A 12,881-nucleotide genomic window follows, 5' to 3' on the forward strand; every position below is an offset into this window, starting at 1 on the left:
TGAAACAGAAACCTGGAAAAAAGCAGAAGGAGCTATTCTATTTGCAGACAAAGTGGATTTCAAGCCAAGACTGATAAGAAGACACAAAGAAGATCACTACATCCTTGTAAAATCCAGAGGAAGAGATGCTCATAAATATATATGCAGCAAATACCAGAACACCCAAGTACATAAAACAAACACTAGTGGATATGAAAAATCAGATAAACACTAATACAGTGGTAATGAGGACCCTCAGTACCTCACTATCACAAACAGATCAACTAGACAAAAATATCAACAAAGAAATATCAGAGCGAACTAAACCTTTGAATAAAGGACTAATAGATATCAACAGTGTTCCAGCCAACAAGGGAATACATATTCTCAGCAGCACACAGGACTTTCTCCAAAACAGACACTGTTCTATACTAACAGGTATCCAAACTTGCAGCTGGCATTGAAAGTATCAGCAGCCCCCTTTTATAGACAATCGTCTTAACCTGTGAGTCTGTATAAATTCCTGGTAATTAGTGTCAGAACTCTCAGTGGCTGGAGAATTTGAGTCTTTCTTTTCCTGCCAGAGGCTTATTTTCACCAGCCTTGCCCAGTTTTTATATAGCAATCTTACTTCCTTTGGACCCTCAGGGGAAATGGGCCTCAAACTAAAGCTGGCCTACAGACATTTACTCTAGTTAGGAGAGAACTAATAAAAAGAAATTAAATCAAGAGATTAATAAAAACTCACAAGTATTTTACCTTTGCTAAAACAAGTCTCTGACTAGTTGAGTGTTTCATTATAATATAAAAGTGGTATGGGGAGGCGAAGTGTTGTCATTTCCTTTTCATGGACATATTCAATTATGTATCTAACTGACTCTATTATCATAAATGTAATTAAACTGTTTCAGAATGGCACTACAAAGCCTATGGTTATACCTCAGGCAATGAAAAGCCAAGTATTTAATTCGTCAATAAGCTTGGGGGTGGAAGGCATGGACAGGGATAAAGGTGAGAACCAGGTTAGACCTGAACTGTGGTGGGAACACCATACTAATATTTAAGAGAGCACCTGGTTAGTGATGTTTAAAATGAAATTAAAAAATATAACCTTGAAAGAAACCTGCTGGACCTGGAGTAAGATCTCCAATGCTCATCCACTCTCAGTGGGTGTCAGGATGTCCACTACAGAACTTAGGTCGAATACCTTCATCGTTGGTGGGATGCAAGCGCAAAGGGCTTAGGCACATACTTAACATCTCTAGGCCTCAATTTCCCCACTTAAGAAATGTAGGAAGTATACCATACTGGTATCAGCAAGTGTCAGCCTCAGTGGTATGGCTGGAGAAGCTAGGAGTTACACAACTGGCCCTAATAAAGGGATCACCAGTGCAGATGAGGGCTGCCTCCTCTTCAGCTGCCACCCTGAGCTTGTCACTGTGCTGGTACTCGATCGAGGCCTTGGGCTTACAGTGTCCTTGACTCTTTGTCACTCAAATTTTCTAATACACAGGCTACTACAGAAGACTGGCTTCCTGAACATAAAATCTTGTCCATTTGGAAATTACATCTTGGACTGTTGTGCAACTACTGTAAACAAGATTATGTCTAATGGACACACAAATGAAAGTCTCCAATTTTACTTCCAAATGCCACAATCACTAATGTGAACAGCAAACTGACCTATGTATTCTGTCTCTAACTAATTAAGGTCAGAATAACATTTAAATTAATGTTCAAGGAAAACTAGACATAAAGTTAGTAATGCATTTAATATGATTACTAATGTTTTTCTTGGAATATTTTTATGGTATTAACCTGGGCTAATATCACTGTAAGTCCAAATATATTAAACACACCTTTTACATGAAGGTTTATGTTCTCCTGTTACATAATAATCAACCTGCCAAATGATCTGTGGAGCATCTTCACCAAACATTCAATGTTTTGCATTAAAGTCACAAAAATCAAGTAACTTGGGTATATGTTTACTGTGTGTCAATTTCCACAATGCAGCAATAACAAATAAATTAAATAACATAAATTCAGGTAGCAAAAGATAGAGGTAAGTCTAATTTATTTGGAAATCAAATGGTAATTCTTTTTTCTTCTTGTCACCCTACAAATAAACCTTTTCCATACAGATTTCTACTATGTAAATGTATCTAATACCATAGCAAAGCTTATATTTTTTTCACGTTTAAAACAGGAAGATTGGTTTGCATCTATGTCTCAGGCATTAGGCTAAGCACCTATTGACATGTATCATCTCATCTCATTCTCAAAATACCCAAAGAATCGTTAGTATCATTTTTACTGATAAGAAATGGGAGATAGGAAGCGCTACACAAGTAATCACGTGCAAGCCCAGGCAGTATGACTCTTGGGAGCCCCAGCCCTTAGCCACCACCACTTTATATATTGTCCTCTAAGAATAGTACCATGACCTCCCTTTATCTGTATTAACATTATATGGCAATCAATGTTAAGTTTCTAGGATAGGAAATTAATTCACTACATAATGTAAACTGACAAAAACGGTAGCTGTGGGTAGACATTCAGTGATGATAAAAGACTTATTTTACATATGTTGTATATCAGATGAACCCCTAAAAATTTTAACTGATTAAATCATGATTAAAACTCCCCACACTTCAAGTTACAGTTAAAATACTTACCTCAATCAATTTGTTGGCATGTTCACGAAAAACTTGGGCATATTCCTTAACTTCTTTCTCATTTCCATTTTTCGCAGCTTCAATCAATACTAAAAGTGGAACATTGGTTTCCAGGAAGGAATCTGAAACGTGGTCCATGACAGCTTTGCGGAGCTAATAATTAAATTGAATAAATTTGATTTTATTTCTACCAAGAAGCTAGCCCTTTTTCTCTTGTACTTCTAAATCTAATGGAGGTCTACAGCAGATTGGCTGCACTTATATGAGGGTCTCTCGTGTAAGCAATGTCATTACATGACCTACAATGCAGGAAACATAATATCGTGGAGACTGTACTTTGTCCTATGTTTACAGCATTTCAGCAATACAATAGAGTCTCAGTTTTTAAGACAATACTCTTCTGGGGAGAATTACAAAACTAAGCCTTTACCTTAAAGGAATAATAAAAAGCTGAACAAAAAGCAATGAATGAAGAGAACTTTTTGCAAGTTTATCTAAAGGGGTTCAGGGCTCAAACCATGAACATTGAAACTTAAAAAGGTTATCTTCATGAACTTTTTTTGTGGGGCTGCTGGAGATCAAACTCAAGGCCTCATATAGGCTGTCCTGAGCTATACTTTCAGCCCCAGCTTTCTAAACATTTTTAAATACTGCTGCACTAAAAGGAAGTTAAATAAAGATACATTTAACCTTTAATTTTGCTTTGTGTAAGATATGAGAATAAAATGTCTCTTGGATGATTCTTGGCTATTTTCTAAATTATTGTAACTTTTCACCTCTTCATTGTTTTATAAATTCAACTCTAAATTCTTTAAAGACTAAAATTAAATTTAATTTTAAAATGCTAAAGGGATTTTTTTTTAAACATCAAGAACAAATCCTTTATCTTACCAAACATGGAAGAATACAGCACCACAAATATCTCTATATTGATCATATTAAGCTGGGAGCACAACTCCACCCATGGTCTAAGGGAACTACAAGTGTTTAATCGGAATGGGGCAAGTCAAATAAGTAATTATGGATTTCTGTCTCTACTGTATGTGAGCCAATATAACAAAATCCTTCAAGATTATTTTCACAGGTTCCCAAGTCATTTTATTTTATTTTTTAAAATTTTTTTGGTCTTTTTGAGACAGGGTCTTGCTATGCAGTTCAGACTGGCCTCGTGCTCACTTTGTAGCCCACTCTAGTCACCAACTCGCAACAATCCTCCTGCCTTAGCCTCCCAAGTGCTAGGATTACAGGCATGTGCCACCATGCCTGGCCCCCAAGTCATTTTAAATTGAATTTCCTACCTATACATCCTTTCACACTTAAAGTATCCCAGTGGGACTGTGCTATCCCATGTCCCTAAGAAAGTTTTAGCCACTGAGAAGCTTATTAGCAACAAAACATGGATAGCCATTTTTCTATGAAAACCTATTCTTTCCCCCAAATAAAATAAGCCTAGTATTTATTAGGATTTTAATTAAAACCTCAAAAATGGAGAACTTAGAAAAGCAATCAGTACTTTCTTCCAACTTACCTGTCTACGCAAGTCCCTGGTTTTCTTTGTCATTTTATCTATTGCAGAATTGAGTGCATCACTTCTTTCTTTACGTCCAGCCTGGATAAAAAGTAAAGAGATACACATTTCAGTAATTTACAAGGAATCTTAATGATATTCTATAGCTATTTAGTGCTCAAGTCAACAGTGAAAAAAAGAGTACAGCTTTTTTAGCCCCAATTTGGAAAATATGGGGGCAGAGGAATTTTACGTGGATTTGTTCATGACCCTTTCCTTGCCTCTTCAATCCTTAGACTCCATATCACCTGATGAATGGAGTTGAAAGCTTTGCCAAAATAAGAGAAACCAAGAGACCAGGCACGGTAGCCTGTAAGAAATCTCAGCACTTGGGAGGATGACGCACAAGGATAGCTTTGAGTTTGATGCCAGCCTTGACTATATAGTAAATTCAAGGCCTGCCTGAACTACACAGCAAGACCCTGTCTCAAACCAACAAAATGTGTATTATATAACTCAAATCAGACTGCTTTATGAAATTACTTCAGCTACATTTTTCAGATTTCTAGGTTAAGGTTAGTGCAACTGTACAGCATAAAAAAAGAACATATTAGCCACTCTTGGAGAGGTGTGTAAATCACCATTTCTTCAGAGGTCCAGGAGTTAAATTGAGATTTGCCTAGGTAATACTCAAAGCAGGGGAGAAAAAAACCCTCATAAATGGTAGTTGAAAGAAAAAGGACAAGGGCTGTTATCCCAGGTCCAGCTAGTTATATCCCTGGAAATACCTTAGAGAGATATAAACTGCTAAATATGAAGTACATTAAAAATTCATTTTCACAAAACCAATGTGACTCCTTCTGTAAAACATGTTAGTAATCAAGATAAAAACAAAGGAGGGCTGGGCAAACAGCTCAGTGACACAGTGCCTGTCTGGCAAGTGCAAGGTCCTGAGTTCAAATCCCAGTACCCCCCCCCCACCAAAAACCCCACCGCCAACAATAAAAACAAAGGCATTTAATCCAGTATTCTTCCTTTGGGGTACCACTGAAACATTGTGATTCGAGTGTGTTATCCGTACACAAACCAACAGTACAGATGAATGGGTAGGTGTTATGGTTTATATCTAAAATGTTCCCCAAAGCTCCACCTATGAGTGTGTGAGGATAGGTGGGGTTTTTTCCTCCCTGCTTAGTTTGTTACCTAGGCAAATCTCACACACTCATAGGTGGGGCTTTGGCGGAAGTGACTGGATCATGGCTGTGTGACATGCATCACTGGATTAGCCCACTAATAGGTTTATAGCTGGATGTGAGGTTGAGAGTGGAAGCCTGGTAGGAAGTGGACCTGGATAGCTATAGATATATTGCATATCCCTCCTCTTCTTCCTCCTCCTTCCTTGGTCTCTTGCTGCTTACTGCCTGCCACACCACTCTGCCATGCCACCCTGCCTTGGAACCAGCCAACTGTGACCTAAACCTCTACAAACTGTGAGCCAAATACACCTTTTCTCCTTTAATTTCAGGTGTTGGGTAGTGTATCTTGGTGACAAGAAAGTAACTAAAGACAGTGTTGGCAGTGATCTGGTTGTATGTTTCTGTATACTTTTTATGTAATTTGTTGTTCACTTATCTCCTTTTAAGTAGGTACAAAAACACTTGCTCTGACTCCTTCTCTATGGACTATTAGAGGGGGGGAAAGGACTGTAAGTTTTTCTTAGCAAAGGAAAGAAAAGCAAAGAGAGGGGACTTAATATGAAAGGTTGAAATTTAAGTGATATATTCATAAAGTCACTATCAAACCTTGTCAGAGTCTCCTTTCTTACCTTTTCCCCAATACTTCTATTCACCAAATAAAATTAAGCACTGTAGTCCACTGGTATTAATGGGGGAGAGGAGCAGCTCAACAGAAACTGATTCAGGTATGAGGATTACTATCTACAGAAATAAAGTGGGACTTCTTCAGGCCACTGGTCACAGGAGAACTTAATTTATAATCTCAAGATCAAAACATTAGGATCTAAGACAAAGGAATCTAAAACCGAATCAAAAATCAAACTGATCCATAATTAATGCTTCAATCTGGGAAGTCTCCACCAATTCCTTAGTGTTATGGTTGATATACTGTGTCAACTTGGGGAGTCTAGAGGTTTGGCTAAGTGACTCAGTAGGAAGCCAAGGTGCTTACTTTGTATACATCCTGAGCCTGTGGAAGAGGAGGGCATGGAGATTATGTGAGAGCTACAGGCCCCTTAGGTTTTACAGTGTAAGGGAGGGAAAGAGACTGCTTGCTGCAATTGGTCTGGCTGCTTTGCTGTTTGGCTGCCATTCCCCCTTTGCTCTTGTTGTTTTGTTATCTTCTGCCTCCGAGCCAGCCAAGTATGGACTGTAACCTCCACAAACTGTAAGCTAAATAAACCTTTCCTTCCTTAATTTTGGGCACTGGGTATTTTGTCTCAGCAATGAGAGAAAAGTAACCAAGACACTTAGGTACTCAAGGACTTCAAAATAATGTCTCCAAATACTAAAGCCTGAAATTTAGAGACCATCACTCTGAACAAACTCAGCCACCTACTTCAAGAAAAAGTCTCTAAATGAATTGTTCCTGGCCATATTTTAGGATGTTTGTACTCATCTGTTTCAGAAATATCTGGAATCCAAAACCCAAAGGTGAGGATCATTGATCTCATAACAGTCTTAGTCCCTGCCCAGAGTTTCCTCAATTTGCCCATAGTTTCCTCAATTTGGGCAGAGGGATTTACTGTGAAAGTATGTAGAACCAAACCTCTGAGATATTTACAGTTACACAGGAAAATTCACTTTAAGAATAAGGCAACCCTTACAATGAATCTGTTAATTCTGCCTTTACCAAAGCACCCTAAAAATCCATTGTCTTTCTTGGTACTGTGGGAAATCGAAGTTTATGCCTCATTAATGGGGGGCAGGGGAGGGCAGTTCAGAAGGAGTTATTTACTAAAACTGTTACACTACACACACCACTTTTAAGTCAATATATCCCTTCATTTAAAAAAACTCTAAGCCAAATACCAAGTTTGAAGTTCCAATCATTTAAAATAAGGATAATTGCACATACACATATGTACAACCTTGAGCTTGATAAAAGTAGAGGGCGTACTGATTTGTAAATCAAGGTTTTACTTCTCTTGAAATTAAAGTTGTTCTAAGTTTTTGTTTATCATTTTATTAAGGTAAAAATAAAGTTACTCAAAAAACATTAGGAAAAGCAACCCCAGAAAACAAAGGTTGAATATCCCTTATGTGAAATTAACATCTCAAATTTTTCTTCTTGGAATATTAGTATAGACTTTTTTGAGAAAAGTTTTGTATTTCAGAGAATTTTAGATTTGAGATTTTCAAATTATGGATATATGACTTGTGTTACTCAAAGTTACAAGAAACTTTAAATAAATGATTTTTTACTCAGCTCTCACCCAATTCAGAAACTCCAATTCCTGAGCCACCCAGCTTCACTTAATTTTGATGTATGTATCTCTGCTTAGCAGTGACAAAGGGCTTTCTAAAAAACAAGATAAGACTTCAACATGAAGCTTCTCTTTAGCAAGTAAATATCAGTTGAGCAAAAGTTACTAGCTTAAGCAGCCTCTAGCAACAAAACTATGACATACTGAAGGAGTTTCAAAACCATGTGTAACAGAAGAATGAAAAGTACACTCTGCTCCAGTGCAGCCAGAATAATGTTTATGTAGACAAACCCTTAACTGAATTTTATCCTTGGAATGGACAGGAATGACCACAACACCTGTTTCAGAGGGCTTATACATTGAAGTAAAGTAATTCAGAATAACTTCCTTTATTATGCGGAGCCTAAAAAGAGTTACTAATAACATAATACGAGTCAATACTAAGTAAAACTGACACAAAGAAGAGGTCATATTACAAAATTCTTCGACTGTAACTCCAACCCTTGCAAAAGGAAGGGATGAGATATGTAATGGGATGGGGGGGCTCCTGGTACTGCTGGAGGCATTTTAATTCCTCAATGATGTGACAAAGGTTTCAGGTGAGCCTACCAAAAACTGCTCAATCTAACTGCATGCTTGGGGGCAGGGGATACTCTAAATTGAAGAGCTGTACTTGATCTCCTGAGGGCTTTTCGGCCAAAGGCTTTCTTGTCCTAAACTCTGTGAGAGAACACAGCTATTACTCTAATGGCAATGGTCACTCTGCCATCTTCTTCCATGCTGTGATTCATCCACATGCATTCTGGTCATTCAGATCTATCTCTATCTCTATCTCTATCTCTCTCTATCTCTCTCTCTATCTCTCTCTCTCTCTCTCTCTCTCTCTCCAGCCTGGAATACGCCTCTAACTCCTATCTATCCCTTCAATGAGACATGAATTCCTTGTCTTGGAAGCTTCCACTGACCAAACTAAGCTCAAGTTGAATACTTCTCCACAGTATTCCCACAAAGTCCTCCTCCTCAAATCACACCTTAGGATAATTATCTTTTGCCTTTGTTTCTTTCCCATCAGACGGATGAGATGAGGACCTGGCAGGCCAATTAGAGACATGTTTAAAAGTCATAGGACTTACTGTGCCATTCTTCTGCTTTCTTGTCATTAGTGAAAATGCAAGACTTTTCAAACAACACCAAATACTGCTTTCTATTCTTATTTTAATCTGGAGAGGATAGGGCAAGAGGGTTAACTCCAATGTTTTAACCCCGAAACTTGTAAAAAGGAGACAGCGAGTCTTCTTTAATTTCACAGGAAAGTCTAATTACATACAGTGACTTTATCAGCCATCAGAAAAATTAAAATTAAATTAAACTAGCATTTTACAAGACCTGAGTCTTTGCCAGGCATGGTAGCTCATGCCTGTAAATTCAACACTATGGGATGCTGAGGCAGGTTGCAAGTTTGAGTCCAGCTTGGGCAATTTAGCAATTTAATGAGACCATGTCTCAAAATAAAAAACAAAAACGGCTAGAGATGTAGCTTAGTTCAAAGGCCATAGGTTCAATCCCCAGTGAAAACACACACACACCTTTCTGAGTCAGAATGGGCATCTGAAACCTCCTCCCAGGAAGGAATAGAGCAGAATCTACATCTCCGGGTAAAAAAGGGAAATGTGGAGACTGTCAACAACACAGCAAGGGCCTGGAATAAAGCAAGGGTTGTAGAACTTCAGAAAAGAAGTGGCATCAAAGCTAATGATGAGCTAGAGAAGACTTCCAGGGAAGAATAAAGACTTTAAGGAGAACCTTCAGAAAACTTTTGGAAAACCTATTAAAGAATCAAGTCGTATCTTTCTGAAAGTAGGATTTATTAAAAGGCTTGGTTTGGACTGGGTAACAGCACATTGTTGTGCAGTATACATTTGATGAACAATATGAGAAACAGTTTTACTCCGGCTGTTGTGCTTGTCACAGAAGGAAGACAGGCACTGCCTATAAGCTGAGTATTTAAACACAAGTCATTGGGAGCCTCTGGTAAAACTCAGTATCTTAATTTTGAAAATACAATGGTTATTTAGACTGTTGTTCCAAAATTTCTTTTAAGGTGAACCTTATCCTTAAATTACAAAAAGCGGAATAGTTTCTATTGTACCTAATGTTACCAATCTCAATTTTTTTTAAATAGATGAGGCATTCTAATATTACATAAACATCACCTCTTTCCCTTCTACTTCACCTCATAGAGAACTCAGAAACGAATGTTATACTTCAGGTATTTTCTTAGATGAAAGCGCCACCTTTACCAAAAACCATTCAAAAACAAATAACGTGAAGAAATATTTGTAAAATATATGGCAAAATTAATTTCTTACATAAGAAACAACATATGAATCTTTAAGAAAATTACCAAAACTGGGAGCAAGGAGTAGGAATGAGGAAATGCAATGTGTAGTCTACAAGAAAATGCCAGTATCTATACAAAATGTTGAATCTCACTCATCCTGAAAGAAAAAAAATCAAAGAGAGTATTTTTTAATCTATCAGATTTATAGATATTTTGATATCTGACGGCTTCCTATATTGTATTAATGACAGAGAGGAGTGCATAATTACAGAGTAGGATCAGGGTAAAGAAAATAGTTTAAAACTTTCTGGAAGGCAATGTTCATCCATTTTATATATACATACCCTGTAACCCAGTTATTTCATTGCTGGGACTTTACCTTATATATAAACTTTCCTAAGGATAAAAGATGTTAAAAGGGTATTTAATTCATATTATCTGCAAAAGCTAAAACCTCCAAAAATTATATTCAGTAAATGAAGAATACAGCCATACAAGGCAAAATCAAACTCATTACATAGGCAGACAGCAAGGCAGATAGGCAAACAGGCAGAAACTACATACAGACAGGTGGAACAAGCATCAGGACAGAACCATCTGTCCTGGAAGAGGAGCTTTATCCCACTCTGCCCTCAAGCCCTGGCAATCCCTCTTCCAGTGATGTGCACAACAGGTATCAACATCACAAAAAGTAGATATAAACCCTTCATAATAAGAAATGATCTTGTTCTCTTTGGGCCAAAATTTTCATTTCCTCTGCACTAATGATAGGGGGGGGGGCTCAGTATACGTCACTATACCTACACCCCAGAGCCTATTAATGAAGGTTCTCAGAAAATAGTATTTCAAAGCTTCAGCAACCAAGAATGCTAGCATCTAGTCAATATACACGCAAATGAACCCCTTTAACCAAGTGGGTCAGAAAGTCCACTAAAATGAACAGCACAAATGGGTATCTCACCTCTTCATTCCACGCTGAGCAAATGGCTCTGTATGACCCATGGCAGTCTGGGCAATACAGTGAAATCTTGTCTCTTACTTAAAATCAAAACCACAGATGACAATGAAAATGATAACTTTCCACTGCCTCTCTGGGCAATTTTCCCTGCCCACAAGTCTGTTATACCAGCACTACAATAATACAGTTTAAGTAATTTCCATATATAAGAGGTAGGCCAAGCAGATTATAAAGTAGAAAGGAACCAAGAGTTTAAGGAGGAGGAGATGCTTTCCTTTTATATTTTCACATACAACTATTCCTAATTGTGGTTGGGCTAATGCAACTAACTCATGTTTTTCTCCCCATGGAACCAAAGCAGTTACTAGAGGGAAGATTTTAATCTGGCTACTGCACTGCAAACGGTTTCTTCACTAGAGGGTGGCTATCTTCAATAAGCTATTTACAACATCTCATGAGCTTATTTTTGATTTGAAAAATAAAACAAAACTAAAATAAACCGCTGTATGAGACACACATACCTCCCCAATTTGGGGCGAGCTCAATGTCTCTGAAATCAAGGGTCACAGACCATGTAGGAATCTGCTTAAACCTAATCCATAGAAAAATGAACAAGCAGCAAAATTTCACAAGCCCATCTATGGACCCAGGTTAAGAACACCTGGCCTAGCAGGGGTGGTGGTGGTGGTGGTGGTGGTGGTGGTGGTGTGTATTTGTGGTCCCAACACTTGGGAAGCTGAGGCAGGAGAATTGTTGCCTGTTTGAGAACAGCCTGGGGTACATAGTGAGGTCAAGGCTGGCCTAAACTACATACTGAGACCCTAGCTCAAGATCCCCCTCCTCTCCAAAAAGAATATCTGGCTTATAGAGGAAAACTACAGGAACATCAAAGTCAGTGGGAGAGTGGCACTAGAGTCTAGAACGTTATCCCCCTCCTTTTGCTAAACCAGCACCATGAAGGAACGCAGTAGGAGTACTAGTGCAGGCTTATTGCTAAGTGCACAAGCAGAAGAATCTCACAGGCTACTGTGCTTCAGGACTTCTGCAGCCAGTGAAACTATCTAAGAACAGCACTGTACCCTGACTGTCCATGTCAATAATTTTCTTTCCTTCTCTTCCCCCTTAATGGGCATCACACAGGCCTTGTGAGCTTAAGACATATGGCCCTCAGACATTCCTACTGTTTTCTCTTTCCCTGATACTTTCCTATGCATTTACCCAAATAAATCTCATGTACTTTTAAGTTCATCTTGGGGTCAGTTTTAGGAGAATTTAAAATTCACACCTGCATTACTAGAGCTTCCACAGCACCTTTACACATGGTCCTAAGGAAGGAACCCGCGAGTCTGCCAAAACACCACTTTTACCCCTTTAGACAAATACTTTATGTGTAGAGGAGTGTAGGGGATTAAACCCATGGCCTTACACATGCTAAGAAAGCACTCTATTACTGAGCTACATCCCTAGCCCTTTTGTTTTATTTTGAGGTAGGGTCTTGCTAAGCTGCCCAAGCTGGCCTTAAATTTGTAATCTGCTGCCTCAGCCTCCCAAACTCTGGGAGTTAAAGGCATGCACTACTGCTCCAAGCTTAAACAATGCCATTTAGACTTATCTGTTGTAATAAAGCCCTCAGAAGCAAATAGGCCAATATGTTCTTATTTCCCAGATTCCATCAGTAGTTTTGAGATTTCTGCCCCTGGGTCTGAGATACGAATTACTAGGATAAGTGACAATGGTATGGGGAAACATAGGTATGCAGGATCAAATCAATAAGGCAAGATGAGCAAAAGGCCTTACTTTAGACAAGCATGAGAATATGAGGTTGACAAATGCCAGAAACATCTTTTGCATTCTGTAAAATATTAAATCAAGCTGTACAGTCCTATCTGAGGCCTACTAAATAACGACACAATCTGAGAGGGAGAAGTTTGTGTTAGGTCAAGCAAAAACAAGACAATGTGATCCTATCTCAAAGT

General features: G+C 38.3%; 1 protein-coding gene across 2 annotated transcripts in view; it reads right to left on the reverse strand.

Moving 5' to 3' along the window:
- Nucleotides 1-12,881, reverse strand: part of Ctnna1 (catenin (cadherin-associated protein), alpha 1, 102kDa) — a 161,869-nt gene that overhangs the window by 30,679 nt on the left and 118,309 nt on the right. For both annotated transcript variants that reach the window (XM_005382092.2, XM_013513007.1), the window contains 2 exons: nt 4,186-4,266; nt 2,658-2,810 (listed from right to left, as the gene is read on the reverse strand). In XM_005382092.2, coding sequence (XP_005382149.1) covers nt 2,658-2,810; nt 4,186-4,266 — 234 coding nt within the window. The remainder of the gene's footprint in view (nt 1-2,657; nt 2,811-4,185; nt 4,267-12,881) is intronic.

This window comes from Chinchilla lanigera, unplaced genomic scaffold, assembly GCF_000276665.1.
Source record: "Chinchilla lanigera isolate Chin_1 unplaced genomic scaffold, ChiLan1.0 scaffold00017, whole genome shotgun sequence".
Lineage (NCBI taxonomy): Eukaryota > Metazoa > Chordata > Mammalia > Rodentia > Chinchillidae > Chinchilla > Chinchilla lanigera.